General features: G+C 37.6%; 1 protein-coding gene across 1 annotated transcript; it reads right to left on the reverse strand.

Annotated features, from left to right (window-relative positions):
• Positions 1-5,577: 5,577 nt before the first annotated feature.
• Positions 5,578-14,486, reverse strand: LOC140242900 (ileal sodium/bile acid cotransporter-like). Its single transcript, XM_072322647.1, has 4 exons — positions 14,325-14,486; positions 13,198-13,391; positions 10,051-10,255; positions 5,578-6,126 (listed from the first exon to the last, which is right to left on the reverse strand). Exons 1-4 carry the CDS (start codon positions 14,484-14,486, stop codon positions 5,578-5,580), a joined length of 1,110 nt encoding a protein of 369 aa, XP_072178748.1.
• Between the last annotated feature and the right edge of the window lie 2,605 nt (positions 14,487-17,091).

Genomic DNA, 17,091 nt, shown 5'->3' on the forward strand with positions numbered 1-17,091 from the left:
GTACAGGCAATGCTTTGCATGTTATTCTGTCTGTGTCTGTGACCATTTGCATTTCCATTATAGGCCTCTCCCTATTGCATATACACTTGTGTATACAATGTACATACTACAATGTATAGGCATTTTGATGACTTATAAACATAGCACAACATTCCATTCCGATCGCCTTCACCCCCTTTACATTTATATTCTTATAACGGTTCTACTCAAGATGAATTGGGAGAATCATGAGGATCACGGAAGATTGTAATGACAAACAGTTTGACTCTTTCTTTTCAAATCTGCCGAGTAATAGAAACTTGATAGATCAGTACATTCCTTCCACGTTAGAACGTTGTGTTAATCAATATGAGAGTAATGACACCGCTTCACGAGATTGGGAATAAATCACATTGGTTTAAGTTGCGGTAATAATCTGGCGTATGGCTTCCTGGGATTGAAGAGATTATCAGTCTTAATTTGTTGATACAGTACTGTACGAGTTTGTATTTTCAAGACAGTGGTGGAATAAAACAAACGTCAATAGGCCTACGCTAAACCGTTTAGCTCAGTTCAATTTGATTTTATTTCTGCACTTTCTCATGAAACTCGTACATGAATAAACACCTGGGCCCGTTTTATCAAAAGATACAATCGAATATAAATTTCCATTATGTACACAGGCTGTAACTCTTCATAAAACAGGGTACTGGTTTGGATTGAGTGAATGCATCAATATTGAAAGAATACACCAATGAAAATTTGAGGAAAATGCGCAAATCCATTAAACACTAATGACTCTTTAAAGTTTCTGTGCAGCCATTGCTTGATCGGAAGATTACTACAGCTTGTAATGTCACGTATGCACAAACAATATAGAGAAAATTTCAAGAGAATTCCAAAAAAAAAAAAAAATCAATTTTTAACGAAAAGTTCACGTTTTCTCGGCTTGTTACTGACATATATGCTAAATGAAGTTGTTCATGTTGCCTTCTTAAAGAGGAAAATAAAGTCTAGCGCTGCATCATTTATGGAAATATGTTTATTTTTTTCTTTATATCGCTAAAATTGCATAGTCAGTTGCATTAACCCTGGTTTTTGCCGCAACTATATTCAGAACTTGTTGAGATTCAATAGTGTATAAAAAAAGAAAAGTCAGACGTCTATACAGCTATTTTATATATATATATATATATATATATATATATATATATATATATATACAATATGTATATACATACATGTATTTGTTTGAGAAATTTTAATCTGCTAGGTCATTACTAAATAAAGAAGGATCAATGTTTTAGATGTGCCTAAATTTGATAACTCTGTCAAGTTTGACATATAATATGACTATATATATATATATATATATATATATATATATATATATACACATATATACATACATACATAGATATGATACTTTCTAAAATACTTGAGAAGGTGGTTTATAATCGTTTACTTAAATTCTTGATTCAATGTGATAATTTAGCTGATAATCAATTCGGATTCCGGAAAAAACATGCAACCACCAATGCTATATCATTACTGGTAGAGAAAGTTGCGAAAGCTATAGACTCAAAGTCGCATACAGTCGGTCTGTTTCTTGACTTCTCCAAGGCCTTTGACACAATAGACCACGAAATACTTTTGTACAAATTAAATCATTACGGCATTCGTGGAAAGGCCTTGGAGTGGTTCAGAAGTTATCTTACCGGAAGAACTCGGTTTGTTACTGTGAATAACCATGACTCAGAAATAAGTTCGATTTGCTGTGGCGTTCCACAGGGCTCCCTCTTAGGTCGTCTTTTATTCATTCTTTATATCAATGACTTTCGCGACTCATCCTCTCTGCTGTCTTTTCTTCTGTTTGCAGATGACACAAATCTTTTTTATTCTCACTCAGATCCTTATGTGTTGCTTGATTCCGTGAATAACGAACTGCAACTGGTATTTGAATGGATTCAGGCGAATAAATTATCGCTCAATATAAATAAGACTAATTATATGGTTTTCAGTAATACAATAAAGTTTCTTCCAGGTTCAGTATTAGTGAATGGATTGCAGTTAAATCAAATAGATTCAACAAAATTTTTAGGTATTTATATTGATAGTAATCTTTCTTGGAAGGTTCATATTGATTATCTATGTATGTTGTTGTGTAAAAACGTTGGAGTTATTCACAAATAAGTATTATTGAAGTACCTCTTCTGCAAGCCAATATTGCATTCTTTCTATTCAACTCTAATATTACCTTACTTAAATTACGGAATATTGGCCTAGGGGAATTGCTCTAAGACTATTAATTGATTCGTTATTTTTGATTCAGAAAAAGGCCTTGCGGATTATAAATCGTGCAAATTTTTTGGATCATACAAATGGATTGTTTGTTTCCAGTAAATTACTAAAAGTTTCTGATTTGTATTTGTATCACGTTGGAATTTTTATGTATGAGTTGAGCATTGGCGATCTTCCTAGTTTATTTTCCTCAATGTTTGTTAAAAACAGTGAAATCCATTACCCTACAAGACACAGTGGATCATATCACTTTTCCTCCGTTCGTACAGTTTTAGCCCTTAAGACAATTACTTCTACCGGCCCTTCTTTCTGGAATGAGTTAGATTTTGTTCGGCTGCAATCAAGTTCTCTAAGTTCCTTTAAGCAAAATCTAAAAGCCATTTTTTTTTAAATCCTATGATTAGTTACTTGCCGTGATCATTTGATTTAATTATCTGTCCTTATTCGCAATGATGCCTCGCTCGGGTAACTACATTGACTACATTTGTTTGACCAATATTGCAATTTTATGTAGCATTGAATCCTTGAGTTTTACCTTGAACATTATAAACTATTTTGTACATTCCGTAGATTTTATTATAATCTCGACATACTGAATTTTGCATGTGTTTCGTCATCTTTCGTAATTAGTATGGTGTACTAAACACTCATATTATTTCTTTGGAACCTACATCCTATTATACAAGCATTGCTTTTTAGTAGGTTCCTCATATTTACACATCATTATATTACATGTCCTTATAGATTTGTGAAATTATGTCTAAAATTGACTGTTGTGTTAAACATATTTTACTTCGAAGTCAAATGGAACATGAAGCCTGAATATGAAATGTGGAATATGGAACATGAATAAAAAAAAAAAAAAAATCAAAAACTTTACTAACTTTCTCCAGCCTCGTGTCAAGTGACATTATACATGTATATTCTTTCATTCATTTTCATTTTTATTGAATGCAATCCAGAAATAGTAATTACTGGAATCATAACCCTTATATACATGATTGCACTAAAAAACAGAGACTTTATCCTGACAAACAAAGCATACATTTTTCACGTGTTAAAATCGATTCTTCAATGGTATTAACTGTAATGCAAAAATCTAATCTATATCTCTTATAACTACATTTCAGACAACAGCAATGACGTGTTTTCCTTGGAATTTGCAAATATGAATGAACAGGAGAAATGTAAACAAGTGTAAGTTTGTAAGATTTTGTTTGTTTGTTTTTTCAGAAAGAGAGAGACAGAGATGAAAGCTACTTGACACAGATTTTCCAAATCGAATATATCGAAGTTACATGTGAGAGTAAAGGTTTACATAACTACAAAAAATGCGAGTAAAAGATCAAGACAATTTTTTTCTTCAATGCTTCTCTATATTAAAGCTTCCACACATCGAGCATCGGTAACCGCAACGGTCCATGTTCTTTGTTTTGTTTTTGTTTTGTTTTGTTTTTTGTTGTGGTGCGTCAAAAGGAACCATGTCTGGTTCTGATACAATATCCCTTCCCGGGTAATGATTCTGTTATTAGAATAAATCCTCAACTGTGATTTTGCTGCTCTTGATTTTGACATAAACAGCCGATAAAGGTAAATTTTTGGTGATTTGCACCAAAATTATTGATTTTTTTTTTTTTTTTTTTTTTACAGAACCAGACATAGCAACAACAACAACAAAAAAGGATCTTGGTAAGCTTTAAAAATCTTTTCTGTATTTCCTACTTGCATTTACCCCTTCAGTCACATCCCAAATCAAATACAATTTATTGGTACCCACGCAAAATTTCGCACATATTTTTGCGTACATGTTTATAAAAAAAAATAATCTATACTGATCTAGCAATTAAGCTATCTCTCTTTCTCTCACGTTTCACAAGTTTCATAATGCAAGTATACTGTACGTGGTTTATCTTTTCATTTCCTAGACCAGCAGATTTTCGTCTTCACACGTTTGTTAAAGGGGATGGCGAGTAACTGATCAGTGGGAATCAGTGGGAGCAGCTGGAGGATGATTGTTCCAATTCTTGTGGGATTCATTTAAGAGTACATTATCTATTCTTGTGTGAAAATTATTTGCTTCAGAATGGTCTCATATTCAAGTCAATGTGCAGTTTAATGTTTCCAGGTTTGCATGCCTGTACAGTGACGGGGCATTAAATTGCACATTACTTGAATATGAGAAAATTCTGAAGCAAATAATTTTCACACAACAATAAATATATACTGTACTCCGGATGATTTTCAGATTTTTACACTTGAACAACTATAAACTAGTTAAACTGAGTACAGAGTTTCAGAATTTATAGTGATTGGGATGAGAAATGAGAATGTTTTCAAAATCTATAACGAATCGCAATGAACAAGGATGATGACATGGCAGCCTCACCATAAGAATGTGTGAGTTGGGGCTCAAGGAAGCAGAACAAAAGAAGAAGGCATGCATAGATTTTTCACAGGTGAACTTGTTGAGCAAGCGGTATTATAATGGAATTACCCTGCTACATTTCTGAAATATATGAGGCTCTGATGTCATCAACACTGTTCAGTGTAATTTGTTTAAAATTTTCAATTTATTGGTTTCTCTGATCGAGGACCACAATAATTTCCAGGAATCTATACACGGAGTTGTCGATTTATGCACTACATGATGTGAAATTATGAAAATCGTCCGGAATGCCCCTTTAAATGAATCCCACAATGATTGGAACAACCATCCCCAAGCATTCACACTGTTTCCCACTGATCAGTTACCATTTTGGTTACTAGCCATCCCCTTTAATCTCAACACCATAGTTACTTTTTTTCGGATTGTCTAAATAATTATCATGGTTTAAAGGGATCGTATAGTTTTGGTTGAGACCTAATTTCAGGTTTCTAGAATTTTGGGGCAAGATAATGAGAAATCTCCTACGAAATATGATAGATCATGTAATTCCAAGAGGAATTCAGCATTTATTTGATGAAAATTGGTTTTGAGAAAACCCAAAATAGAGTAATCCTAATAAAAGGTGGGACCCAACTTTTATTACGATCACTTTATTTTACTTTGTTTTGGATGTCTCGGCCATTCCAAAACCGATTTCCGTAAGATAAACTTGGAATTTCATAAGTGGCTTCTTGGCATCTCGCAAAAAGTTACAAACCCAATCCTCGCTTCCACCAATACTGTACCATCCCTTTAAGCTTTTCCTGAAGACATACCAGCTGATGATTGACACCTTCTGTAATGGTAAATCACTCTCATTCTTTTATGTCGTCATCAAGCTTTTGCTCATCTTTGCTCATCGACCACCTTCCCTACCATTGCTTGTCGGGTTGACTGTTAATGTCTGTACGAGGTGCATATTCCGATTCAATTTCAACATCCTGCGAGCAACCCATATTGGAATCCCTGGCCATGTTCTTCGGTGCGCTGTCGATGCCGTCCATTTCTGTGGCCTCTGTATCCTTCACGATCTCCTCCGCATCGTCTTCTCCGCGTTTCCGCAGGTGTTTCACGAGTCTGTAGACGACAAGGACGACGAAGGATTCCGAATAGATGAACACGGCGTAGAGGGATGGGTAGAAGAGCATGTCGAGGAAGAGGGGTGATTCGGCGAACGTTAGGACCGTCAACGTCAGGGCCAGCGACACGTTCTGGGAGCCGGTCTCGAAGGCGATGGTACGACACTTGACGTGAGACTGGCGAAAGACGAGGGCGAACCCGTAGCCGATGGCGTAGCCAAGCATAGGGAGGATGCCGGCGCAGAGCCAGAGCTGCCAGCCGACGTTAAAGATATTTGGGTTGAGGAGGATGGAGATGACGAACGTAATGACTACACAAAGGAGTGCTGCAACCACTCCAATCTGAAAAAAAAAAAGCCAAAACAAAACCGAATTTTGAAAACGATGGCAAATCAGGGACACAAATTGTTATAATGTTGTACACTGCATCTCTATGTTAAAACTTAATTGATGGTGCATGGCAGAACTACACAGTATGTGGATTGCAGAATTTCTCCTTCACACGAGGTCATCCCGTTATGATGCATAGAGGATACAGTTTTGCACAAGGTTTTCATACAGCTGAACATACCGGGTTTGATATTCTACTCACACAGGCATCATTGAACAAACATTAGGAGAAAAACGAGATATTAAAAGGCAATTTATAATATCTTCATCTTGAAGTTTGTTTAACATGTTCATGATGTTTGAAAAATACAATAAAAGAAAGGAAGAAGTGTAATCGAATTTTGAAGGAGTTTATCAACAAGAATTCATCAAAGAGAAAAAAAAAAACTTGGTGGAGAGACGGAGCAGCTGTAAGGGGAAGAATCGGACGAAATAACTGCAATGACAGAAAATACCACATTCCTACCACATTTCAGGTACTGGAATTAGTTCTTTTCCCCATTGTCAAATTTCCAGAAAGACTACAGGCAGTACTACGAACCAGAGCCAAGTAAGAATCAGAAACACAAATTGTAACAGAATTCCTCCAAAATCTTACATGAACGTGTAGCAGCATCTTTTGGATATCTTACACTGAAAAAAGCCAAGACACATATGAATGCTTTCTTCTTCTTCTCCTCTTTTTTTTTTCAACGATGCTGTTTACGCTTTTAAGGTTAAGGGCACGTTAAAACGAGTTTTCAAAACAGGTAATTTTTATTAAAATTATGTTAAAGATGATTATTTGCTCCCAAAGACTTTCTTGAGAAAAAAATGGTTGGCATATTTTCAGCTTGATCTCTGTCAGTAGCAAAGTATTTTTTTATGTAAAATTATTCAAATAACCAGCAGCGAAACTAAACAAACTCAAAACAATGGAAAGTCATCGCCTTTCTAGCACGTTTGGCACAGTATGATAATTGTGTATGTTTACACCGCACGCTCAGGAATGCGAAGACAAAGTGCATGATTCTTCCCTTTATTTTTGATGAATCAGTATACAAATGATGCACAGGACAGAGTGGATCGGTGATAATTGGATGCGCGAGATTAACTTTAGAACTGTTAAAACTCACGAGCACAGCGAGTGGGTTTCAGACTCTGTTAAAACGGGGGCATTCAATATTCTCACTGATCCACGAAATAGGCCAGTGTATCATTTGTGTTATAAAATGGGACTGTAAATTCATGACATACAACCATTTTCGCCACCATGCGTCCGATACACCTACAACACCATCCAAGACTTGAGCCACGCGTTCGGATTTTACCAGACGCATTGTGGATCAGTAAACAAAAAACAAAAAACAAAAAAACACAAAAAAAAACACACACACACAAAAAAACAAACACCAGTGTATGACAATTGACCAATCAGACTGCAGAGTTTCTAAAGCCCATTTTATAACTAGACTCGGAATTTGTCAACACTGACAAATTAGGTGATCCGATCTCTTGGGAAATCAATGATTTGAGTCCTGATCCCAATAGGCATGACTATACAGGTTTCATCTGTGTTGAGAGGACATTGGCCATGTGATGTTTGGAGTCTCATTTAGAAAAGGGAGTCAGACCTGCCATCTTTGGTACCGAATTCCGTATGCACTAACGAAGATACAGAATGAAGTATATTTGACCTTTGACCCCATTTTGCACACCAAAGATGGCATCTGAGCAAAAAGTAGTTATTTTGTGAAATGATTCTTGTAAAATGGTCCTTGCGTGTGCAAAATATGGGAAAGATAGGACAAGTATTCACCAAGATACAGGATGAAACATTTATGACCTTTGACCCTAATTCACATACCCAAGATGGTGTCCGATCAAGTAGTTGTTATTTTATGAAATAATGTACGTGACATGAACTAAACATGTGCAAAATATGGGGGTAATAGAGGCTGTTTTTCTTGAGTTATTGCAAAGAAAGTTGCAGAAAGAAAGAAATATCTCAATACATCGAAGATAAGCTTTAATTTCAACCAAGTTTTTTTTTAGCATGATCCAGACATCGTATGAAAAACAAAAGGCATATTTCTGATAGCGCAAAGTCTCAGCTACAACATATTAAAATCTGGGAGAAATTCATCGAAGGGTGAGTGAGCTAGTGCTCGATAAAGACAATCATGTCAACTTTCACATCTAGAAAAATTCCCTCCCATAGAGATAACACGTCATAACGAAGATACAGAAAAAAGTACATATGACCTTTGACCCCACTTTGCACAGACAAGATGGCATCTGAGCAAAAAGTGGTTATTTTGTGAAATGATCCTTGTAACATTGTCTTTACGTGTGCAAAATATGGAAAAGAAAGGACATGTATTCATTAAGATACAGGATGAAATATTTATGACCTTTGACCCTAATTTATATACCCAAGATGGTGTCCGATCAAGTAGTTGTTATTTTATCATATAATGTACGTAACATGAACTAAACATGTGGAAAATATGGGGGTGATAGCGGCTGTCTTTCTTGAGTTATTGCAAAGAAAGTTGCAGAAAGGAAGAAATATCTCAATACATCGAAGATAAGCTTTAATTTCAACCAAATTTTTTGACGTGATGCCGACGTCGTATGAAAAAACAAAGGGCACATTACGATAGCCCAAAGTCTCAGCTACAACATACTAAAATTTGGGAGGAATTCACCGAAGCATAAGTGAGATAGTGCGCGATAAAGATAGTCATGTCAATTTTCATTTCCAGAAAAACTGCACTCCCATAGAGGTAACACGTAAACTGGTCAAATTTGACAAGATTACTTTGAATCCATTTTTACGATGTGATGCCGTCATCCAATCAAAATGCTGTTATCATATTAATGAAAAAGCATTTAATAAGCTACAACATACTGAAATTTGTGTCAAAATTGGCAAAGGATAAGTGAGATACGCTCGAGTGAACTTGAAATTTGATGACGTCATTTTGAAAATTTACTTTTTTTACTTTATTAAGAAATTTGATATCTTTTAATCATTTTTTCAGTATCGCCAACTCATGAAATGATATGTACAACTCATCAGCTTTCAAAATATGTAAAGAAAATGGGGGGTCACCGTCCATCGTGACGAGTAAAATCGGATTTAAAATTGGGGTTTTTTTGGCATTGTTGCACTGTATATCGCCATTGACGCGCGCGCGGAATTTCAACTTTGACGGGTCCGTATGACGTCATATTGAGTCGGATTGACTTGAAACTTGGTAGAAATAATCCTTGACATTTCAGGCATCCGGTCCGTGTGAAAAAATGGGAAATTTCAATTGCATATGAGCTGTGCGTGCGTATATGTGCGCGCGCGTACGCGTCCGTCCAATTTTTTCAATTTTTCAAAAAATGCTCCAAATGGTCTGAAACGTGTGCAAAAAAAATTTGAGCTCGATTTGAGCATACAAATATTTCAACGCGCGCGTACGCGCACGTTTCAAGAGAAAATATGAATTTTGAGAATATGAGTAGAATGCGCATAACTTGAAATATATGTGACGTAAATTTCATTGTAAAACTCCATTCCATTAATGAGATATGATTGAGAATGTGTTTTCATTTAATGACGTCGTAGTGACGTCACGATTGACCAATCACAATGATATTTTAGATTTGTCGTCCTTGGGACATGATACATATATGGTATGAGTTTGAAATTGATATTCTGAGAACTTTCTGAGTAAGTAGATGCACAAATTTTGTCCAGAAAGAAAGAAGAAGAAGAAGAAGAAGAACAAAGAATCCGTACAGATACAGAAGGTGATCCGAGAGGATACTCGGATCACCTAATTAATTTTCTTTTAGTGAATTCACCGTCCAACCCATGCAAGGCTTCCTCAAGAGACTTACCCGCGTGACCCACTTGGCCAGCTCTTTCTTCCACCAGCGGAGCAGCACTCCGAAGGCAGCTGGTATCAGAATACTGACGACAGTGGTGACAATGTTGACGTAGGGAATGACGGCCGTTTCGCTGGTCCACACCCTGGTATAGATGAATAGGTTGAGGGGCATCATCCCAATGGCGACTGCGGTAGAGATTGTCGTCATGGAAACGCTGCACATAAACATTGAAAAAAGACTGAATATTAGAAACGATTAGAAACATCAGTATTAAGCGCTGTATAGATGTAATTTATTATCATTGTTATTATCATAATTATATTATATTTTCGACAAGAGATAATATGATTTCCCAAAGTGCTGAGCGCTTTGGGTAACTAACGCCATTGAACTGTCAAGAATTACTGAGTATGTGACAATGATAAACACGCCCATCCAACAGATCATTTACTTCTATCCCGGTCGGCAAGTCGTGTAGATCAATGATAATGCAATCACGTGACTAATGCAGCGCGTATCGAAATCGTTGTCTAGAATGCGTGGAGTGACGTCACATCATAAATCCTGACTGTGACCATCGATCTACACGACTTGCCGACCGGGATAGAATGAAATGATCTGTTGGATGGGCGTGTTTATCATTGTCACATAGTTCTTGACAGTCCAATGGCGTTAGTTACCCAAAGCGCTCAGCACTTTGGGAAATCATATCTCTTGTCGAAAATATAATTCCCGCGCGAAGTCAAGGCTTACATTACACTTCTAAGATGCAGTTTCTATGTATAGATAATACACACATACATACATACGTATAAGTATACATTATACAGTTCCACTACGGCATATTGTACGGTTATCGTGATTTTCTTTGCCACCTCCGCATGCATTCGTTTTCAAAAGCCAATTAAGGTACTATACTCTGTTTCTAGCCCGGAACAAAGTCCACGATAAAGCCACAGGTTCAAAACACGTATACATGCATCGATCATGTACAGTACGATGTTCTTGGGACGTCATGTTGAATTCCCTGCCATTATGCTGTTTTTGAATGATTCCAGTCTGTCGTAAATAATGAGTATTCTTTCCTTTGTGAGGCGACAGCGTGCAGGTCACAGGGCAACAGGGAAAAAAAGTATAGAGAAAATATCTTGGGGGAAAAAAGAGTGTCAAGAGGTGGCCGAAATGCATCGTAGAACCAGGGAGGTGTGAGGAGTTACCTCCCTGCGTAGAACGCACACAGTAAACGACATGGATGAGAAAGCGATTGCACTGCGAGGGCGCGTGTTCGGTTGTAATGTTCAAAAACTTAAAATTTCACCTTCATTTTCAGTCATTAACTGCAGTACTACCTAGATAATAGTTGATAATGGTTTGTATCAGAATGAGGTTTTCTGTTTTATTCTTGTAGGACAAGATATTCTTGTTGCTTTGTGCAAATGCAGTGAGATAAATGCATGGCAACTCCATCTTTATTCGTGCTAGAACATGACAATTTTTCATATCCATCGCATTTAACAAGAACATTTTTGAATTAAATGCTCGGGTATAACAGAGACCCAAATTCAGTACAGAAATTTCTGAGAAAATGGAATAAGAAATAATTACATCCTGATATCCTTAATTATTATGAGTTACTGGAATTTCATCAATAGAAATTAAAATGTAAAACTGAATGATCATCAATCTATATTTGCATGACTTCGCAAGGGGTCTCGCACAAGGATTTGTACTTGGGCCGTTCTGAGATTCATGTATTCAATTGGAAACTAACGTTTAAACGAATAACACTTGTGGGGCCTACATTAAGGTATTCATGAATCATGTTTTACGTGGGTAACGTACGAATTGAATGTTCCCGGGTTATCTACGTAATATAGATTCTTTCAAATATTTATTTACTTTTGGCTTTTCACTAGCTTGCCAACGCAACTGACTACGAACGATGACAATAATATGTGACCGTGCACCTCAAAACGAACATAAAGTCGCACACACTGATTTTGCGTGAGGACTGAAAATAAGTGAAATGGGTCAACCTAGCCGAACTTCACTTTTTCATATTTTCTGAAAGAGCGGGTCTTCTTTTACATTATGCTAAAATTTGGTATCATAAAACGGGCAGGAAAGTGTGTGTTTTTAGCAGTTTATCTCGAACATTTTTTTTTTTTAGAATAGTGTGATTAGGTATGTCTTTGGAATCCCTTTTTCATTTCTGAAAAACCTTGTCCACACTCTTCACTTTCAACTCTGATAACTTTTGAAAGGATAGCGCTACTGCTTTGAAAGTTGGCATTAATTATGGACATAATGTGTTAATGAGGCATGCTTAATTTCAGTTTAATCTGATAATCTCTTCATTGTTGTTACTCTGGTGGTTTACTTCCTGTTTTTTTGTTGTTGTTTTTTTGTCCCATTCATGGCACAGCCAGCACGGTTTGGTAAAGATTAAGCGCTTGAATAGACACTGTACTTCAGAGCCTGTTTTCTCAGTTCACACTTTTCCAGAGTTTGTGCTTTCTTTCCAATATTTAGATAGGTTAGGAGAGCCTATTTGATTTGAGTTATACATCATTTTAAAGCTTAAAGTCTGCTCTTTCAGAATATGGTCGTAACTAAAAATTCATGCCTGGCGACTTTTTGTTTGTTTTGAGGTGCAGGGTCACATATGGTACTAGTCCCATGTCGGTTTCACTACTCTGTCCTCCCAAGGAAAAAAGAAAAACAGTATCTGCAATACATTGCAGATACTGATTACATTGCAGATACTGATTTTCTCCTTGAGATAGTAGTACTGGGGATACTGGCTACGGAAAAATCGCAAGACTCTGCAAGAGCATACTAGACGTAAAGGGCTGTTCGTTACATCTAATGCATTGTATAATGCATTGTTATTGCGAAGAAACTGATGATTTATAAAGTTATTGATCAGTATCAAGAACATCGTCCGTAATAATTGCAATAACGAGAGGGATAACAAAAATGTGATTATGATTATGTTGGCAATTCTGATAATCACTAGCATCATTGTCATGATAGAAGTGTTTCATCATTATCATAAACAATATCACTGACATTATGTCGGTTATGTTGCTGGGTTGTTATTCAAAGAAGGCCCAGACTTTTATGGGGGGAGGGGGGGGGGGGGGGGGGAGATACCTCAAACATACGTCCCCGTCCGCCAGGAAGGTAAACAGGTTCGAGAGGGTACCACCAGGGCAGCATGCCAGTATCAAAACCGATATGGCGGCGGCCGTTTCGAGTTTGAAGGCAAGGCCGAGGCAAAACCCAATGAGCGGCATCAAGACGAACTGGGACCCCATCCCGATGAAGAATGCCACGGGACGGCGAAACTGCACACATTGTATGTATGTGTGTGTGTGTGTGTGTGTGTGTGTGTGACGGACAGAAAAGGAAATAGACAAAGAGAGAAAGAAATTATTCATCAACAGAAATTACCAAAAGACAAATTACAAACTACCATTTCAATACTCTCACGTGTAGGCACGTGATAAGCATACAATTAACATACCTGTAGAGAGAACGCTGACAATTACTGCCATATGCTCAGATCTATAATTCATGATACTCAGAATCTGCTGAGTATGAGTTCAATTTTTGTAATTTTATTCACCATTAGGCAATTTCGATTTTGGTCGCTTACTGAAATCAACCTTTCATTCTGCCATTAAAGCATTAAACAAAGAAAGCACCGATCCTTGTGATCTATGTAATAATCATGTAGTCACAGTGGTCTGTAGAACATCTAAGCATTTCTACCGCAGTACCTACTTTAAGGAGACCTCCAGATGAGTTTTGAGCCTTCTTATGCGACAAACTGAAAGAATGTGCCTTTCAATCATTAATCTTAAAAAAAGAGAAAAACCTAGAGACGTATATTGATTACTAATTGTTAAAGTTTGACCCTACAAGAATGGACTACGGTAGATCGAGACAGATTGTCACTGCATAATGCATTGCCTTGCACGTTTTTCCACAATGCTATACAATAGCGACGTCACAGAATTACAATGTCTTCTCTCGCGGCTACCGAGCAATGCTCTGAACATCTCACTGTACTCACGTGTGCATTCATATTTTTTTTTAAACTAAGCAATGATTTGCGATATAATTTATCATCATGACTCGTTTCCACCACCAATGCACCCTTCCTTTAACTCTCCCTGCAGCCACAAACATTGATATCAACACATTGAGACTTTGACGGTGTTTATCAAAATGCAAAATGCAAAAAAAAAATCAAATCACTACTTCTAAGAACGAACCGTTTCTTTAAAGTCTTGAAGGTCAATTGCCACGCCCATTGAAATCATTAGGAAGACCAGGATAAGAATATTCAGGACTTGCGTCATCAGCGTCAGATTCATTCCACCGTAAAGGGGGTCCTCTGTGGTACTATTCGCAGTCGTGTACTCCATTGTTGTCATGGTTGTGGACGTCATTTTCAATCTCGAGGTGTGCCCTGGATAGATAGGCGGGTTACAGCAATCCTCGTTATGTTGGCTTACTCGATGAGAAACGTATGGGACTACAATAATGAATGAGCTGACATTCAGTTAAAGGGATGGCAGAGCATCGGTTGAGGTGATAATTCAGCTTGTAACTTTTTGCGAGATATTTGGAAACCGCTTAATGTTGAGAAGTCTACAATTCTAAAAGGAATTCAAGGTTTATTATTTGATGAAAATTGGTTTTGAAATGGCAGAGATATCCAAAAACAAAGTAAAACGTAGGAATGCTAATAAAAGTTGGTTCCATCTTTAATTACGATTGCTTTGTTTTGGATATTATAGCTATTTCATTACCAATTTTCATCAAATAAACTCTGAATTCCTGTTACAATTATATCCTCTTTCATAATTCATGAGAGGCTTCTCATTATCTCAAAATATCGTCATCAAAAAACGTCGGAAACCTCAAACCCCATCTCAACCGAAACTGCACCACCCCTTTACACGCTATTTGAGAGTGCTGGTATGTTTACGGGTTTCCTATGATAATGTTGGTCGTGGGTCTACGTCAGTATTTTTTTTTCGGTGTCTGAGTGTCGAATTTCGTGTATGTGTGTGTGCGTGTTTGTGTGTGTGTGTCTAAGAACGCCTCAAAGAGCTCATCCGCTTTTCCAAATTGTCGCCAATTTGATTTTTGTCCCAGAATAAATTTGTTTCAATTGATAAGACTCTCTAAATTCAGCGACGCATTCAAATTTAGGCCTTGTAATCACGTTCCCCATGCAAGCAAGAGTGCATAATTTATTTGTCTCACTCGCTGCTCAAAGCCCGAAATCGTCCTAGGCTAACCTTTCTGTTGCCCATGTTTTCACATCTTTTCCTCTTTTGAATACGAATTATTGGGGCAATGTCCAGCGGAAGGAAATGAATGGGCTCGTCAAGCGAACGTTTACACTGCACCACCATGTCTACTTCTACAATATCCCTTATGTGTACACACCCTCCTCTACAGGAGTGACGAAAAAAAAATTAGTTCCTGGTCAACTTATTAAAGGGGAAAATTTGTTTAGATATACTTCTGTCTGAACCCAAGTAAGTTCCGGTTGTCTATAGACATGAAAGTTGCGTGCCAGAATTGTTGGTCTCTGTCGGTTTACCACGAGTACTTTTAATTTTACCCACTTCATTTTACCCACCTATTACAGAGTGAGTCTACACCAGCTGAAAATAAATTGAATACAATAAAAAAACATAAATGTGAAGTAATGAAACGTACAAAAGAGGAAAGACTGTGCATGTGTTAAATGAATACACTAAAAGTCTAATACCCCTTTCAGTAACCCTCTTGGCTCGGACCAGGGGCGGCCCAGGAGCGGACCGAGTCGAACATTTTGAGTTTATGAATGGGTGGGGGCCAAAGTGGCCCGCGCCACGTGCGGACTATTTTGGCGCTGATGCAGCTAGCACCGGGCGCGGACCAGGCGCGGGCCTGGCGCTGATCGAAGAGTTTATTAGGCCTACCCCTTTCAGTAACCCTCTTGGCTCGGACCAGGAGCGGACCAGGAGCGGACCAGGAGCGGACCAAGTCGAAAATTTTGAGTTTATGAATGGGTGGGGGCCAAAGTGGCCCGCGCCAGGCGCGGACTATTTTGGCGCTGCTGCAGCTAGCACCAGGTGCGGACCAGGCGCGGGCCTGGCGCTGATCAAAGAGTTTATGAACGATAGCAGCGCCAGGCGCGGGCCAAAATTCCTTTCACGGTCAAAGGTCACAGCTTACGCTGCTCAGCTCATACACCGATGTCATAAGCGCGCTGCACGCACATCAAATATCGCGCGAAAATGCACTTCCGCTCTGTCAATGAGGTGTTCATTTACATGGCAGTTATCCCTTACTTGACCGAGTTTATGAATGGGTCATCGTAAAAAGTAGCGCGGCTCTGATATAAATAGTTACTGAACGCAATTTTTACTGCTTGGCGCGGGCTAATTTAGCTCGGACCAGGAGCGGGCCAAAAAGTCATGAGCTACTGAAAGCGATATATGTTTCTAAATCTTGCAAACGAAATGCCAACTCCTAGGACGTAGCGGTCAAATGAAAGCGGAAAATCCTAAATAAGTTAGGAAGTAGGAAAAGAGAAAATATGATATACATTTTCCTTGATAGGATTAAGTTTCAGTTTGCGTATGCATTTTCTTAAACTATATGTTTTGTTTTATTGTAAAAAAAAAAGAAGGCTGCATTGCTTTCGCTTGGATATGCAAAAGTCCTGTTGTACTCTAAATGTTTGTACATGCAAATGTCATAATGTACTCTATATTTTTGTCGGAAATGAAATAAGATGAAATGAAATGAAATGAAATGAAATATGCCAAATTCCTAACTAGAGAGAGAAAAAAGTTTATCTTGATATAAGATATTGATACAACATAATACGACAATATATTATTTCATTATTCATCGTGGTAATGGGTTGAGGGGTATCCAAGCAGTATACACTGGTATATGAATATGATGTTATTCACATAGCTTAGCTTAAAGACCGTGGCACACTATACGACTCTATACTATTAACCCCCTCCA

Source organism: Diadema setosum, chromosome 19, assembly GCF_964275005.1.
Source record: "Diadema setosum chromosome 19, eeDiaSeto1, whole genome shotgun sequence".
In the NCBI taxonomy this organism is placed as follows: Eukaryota; Metazoa; Echinodermata; class Echinoidea; order Diadematoida; family Diadematidae; genus Diadema; species Diadema setosum.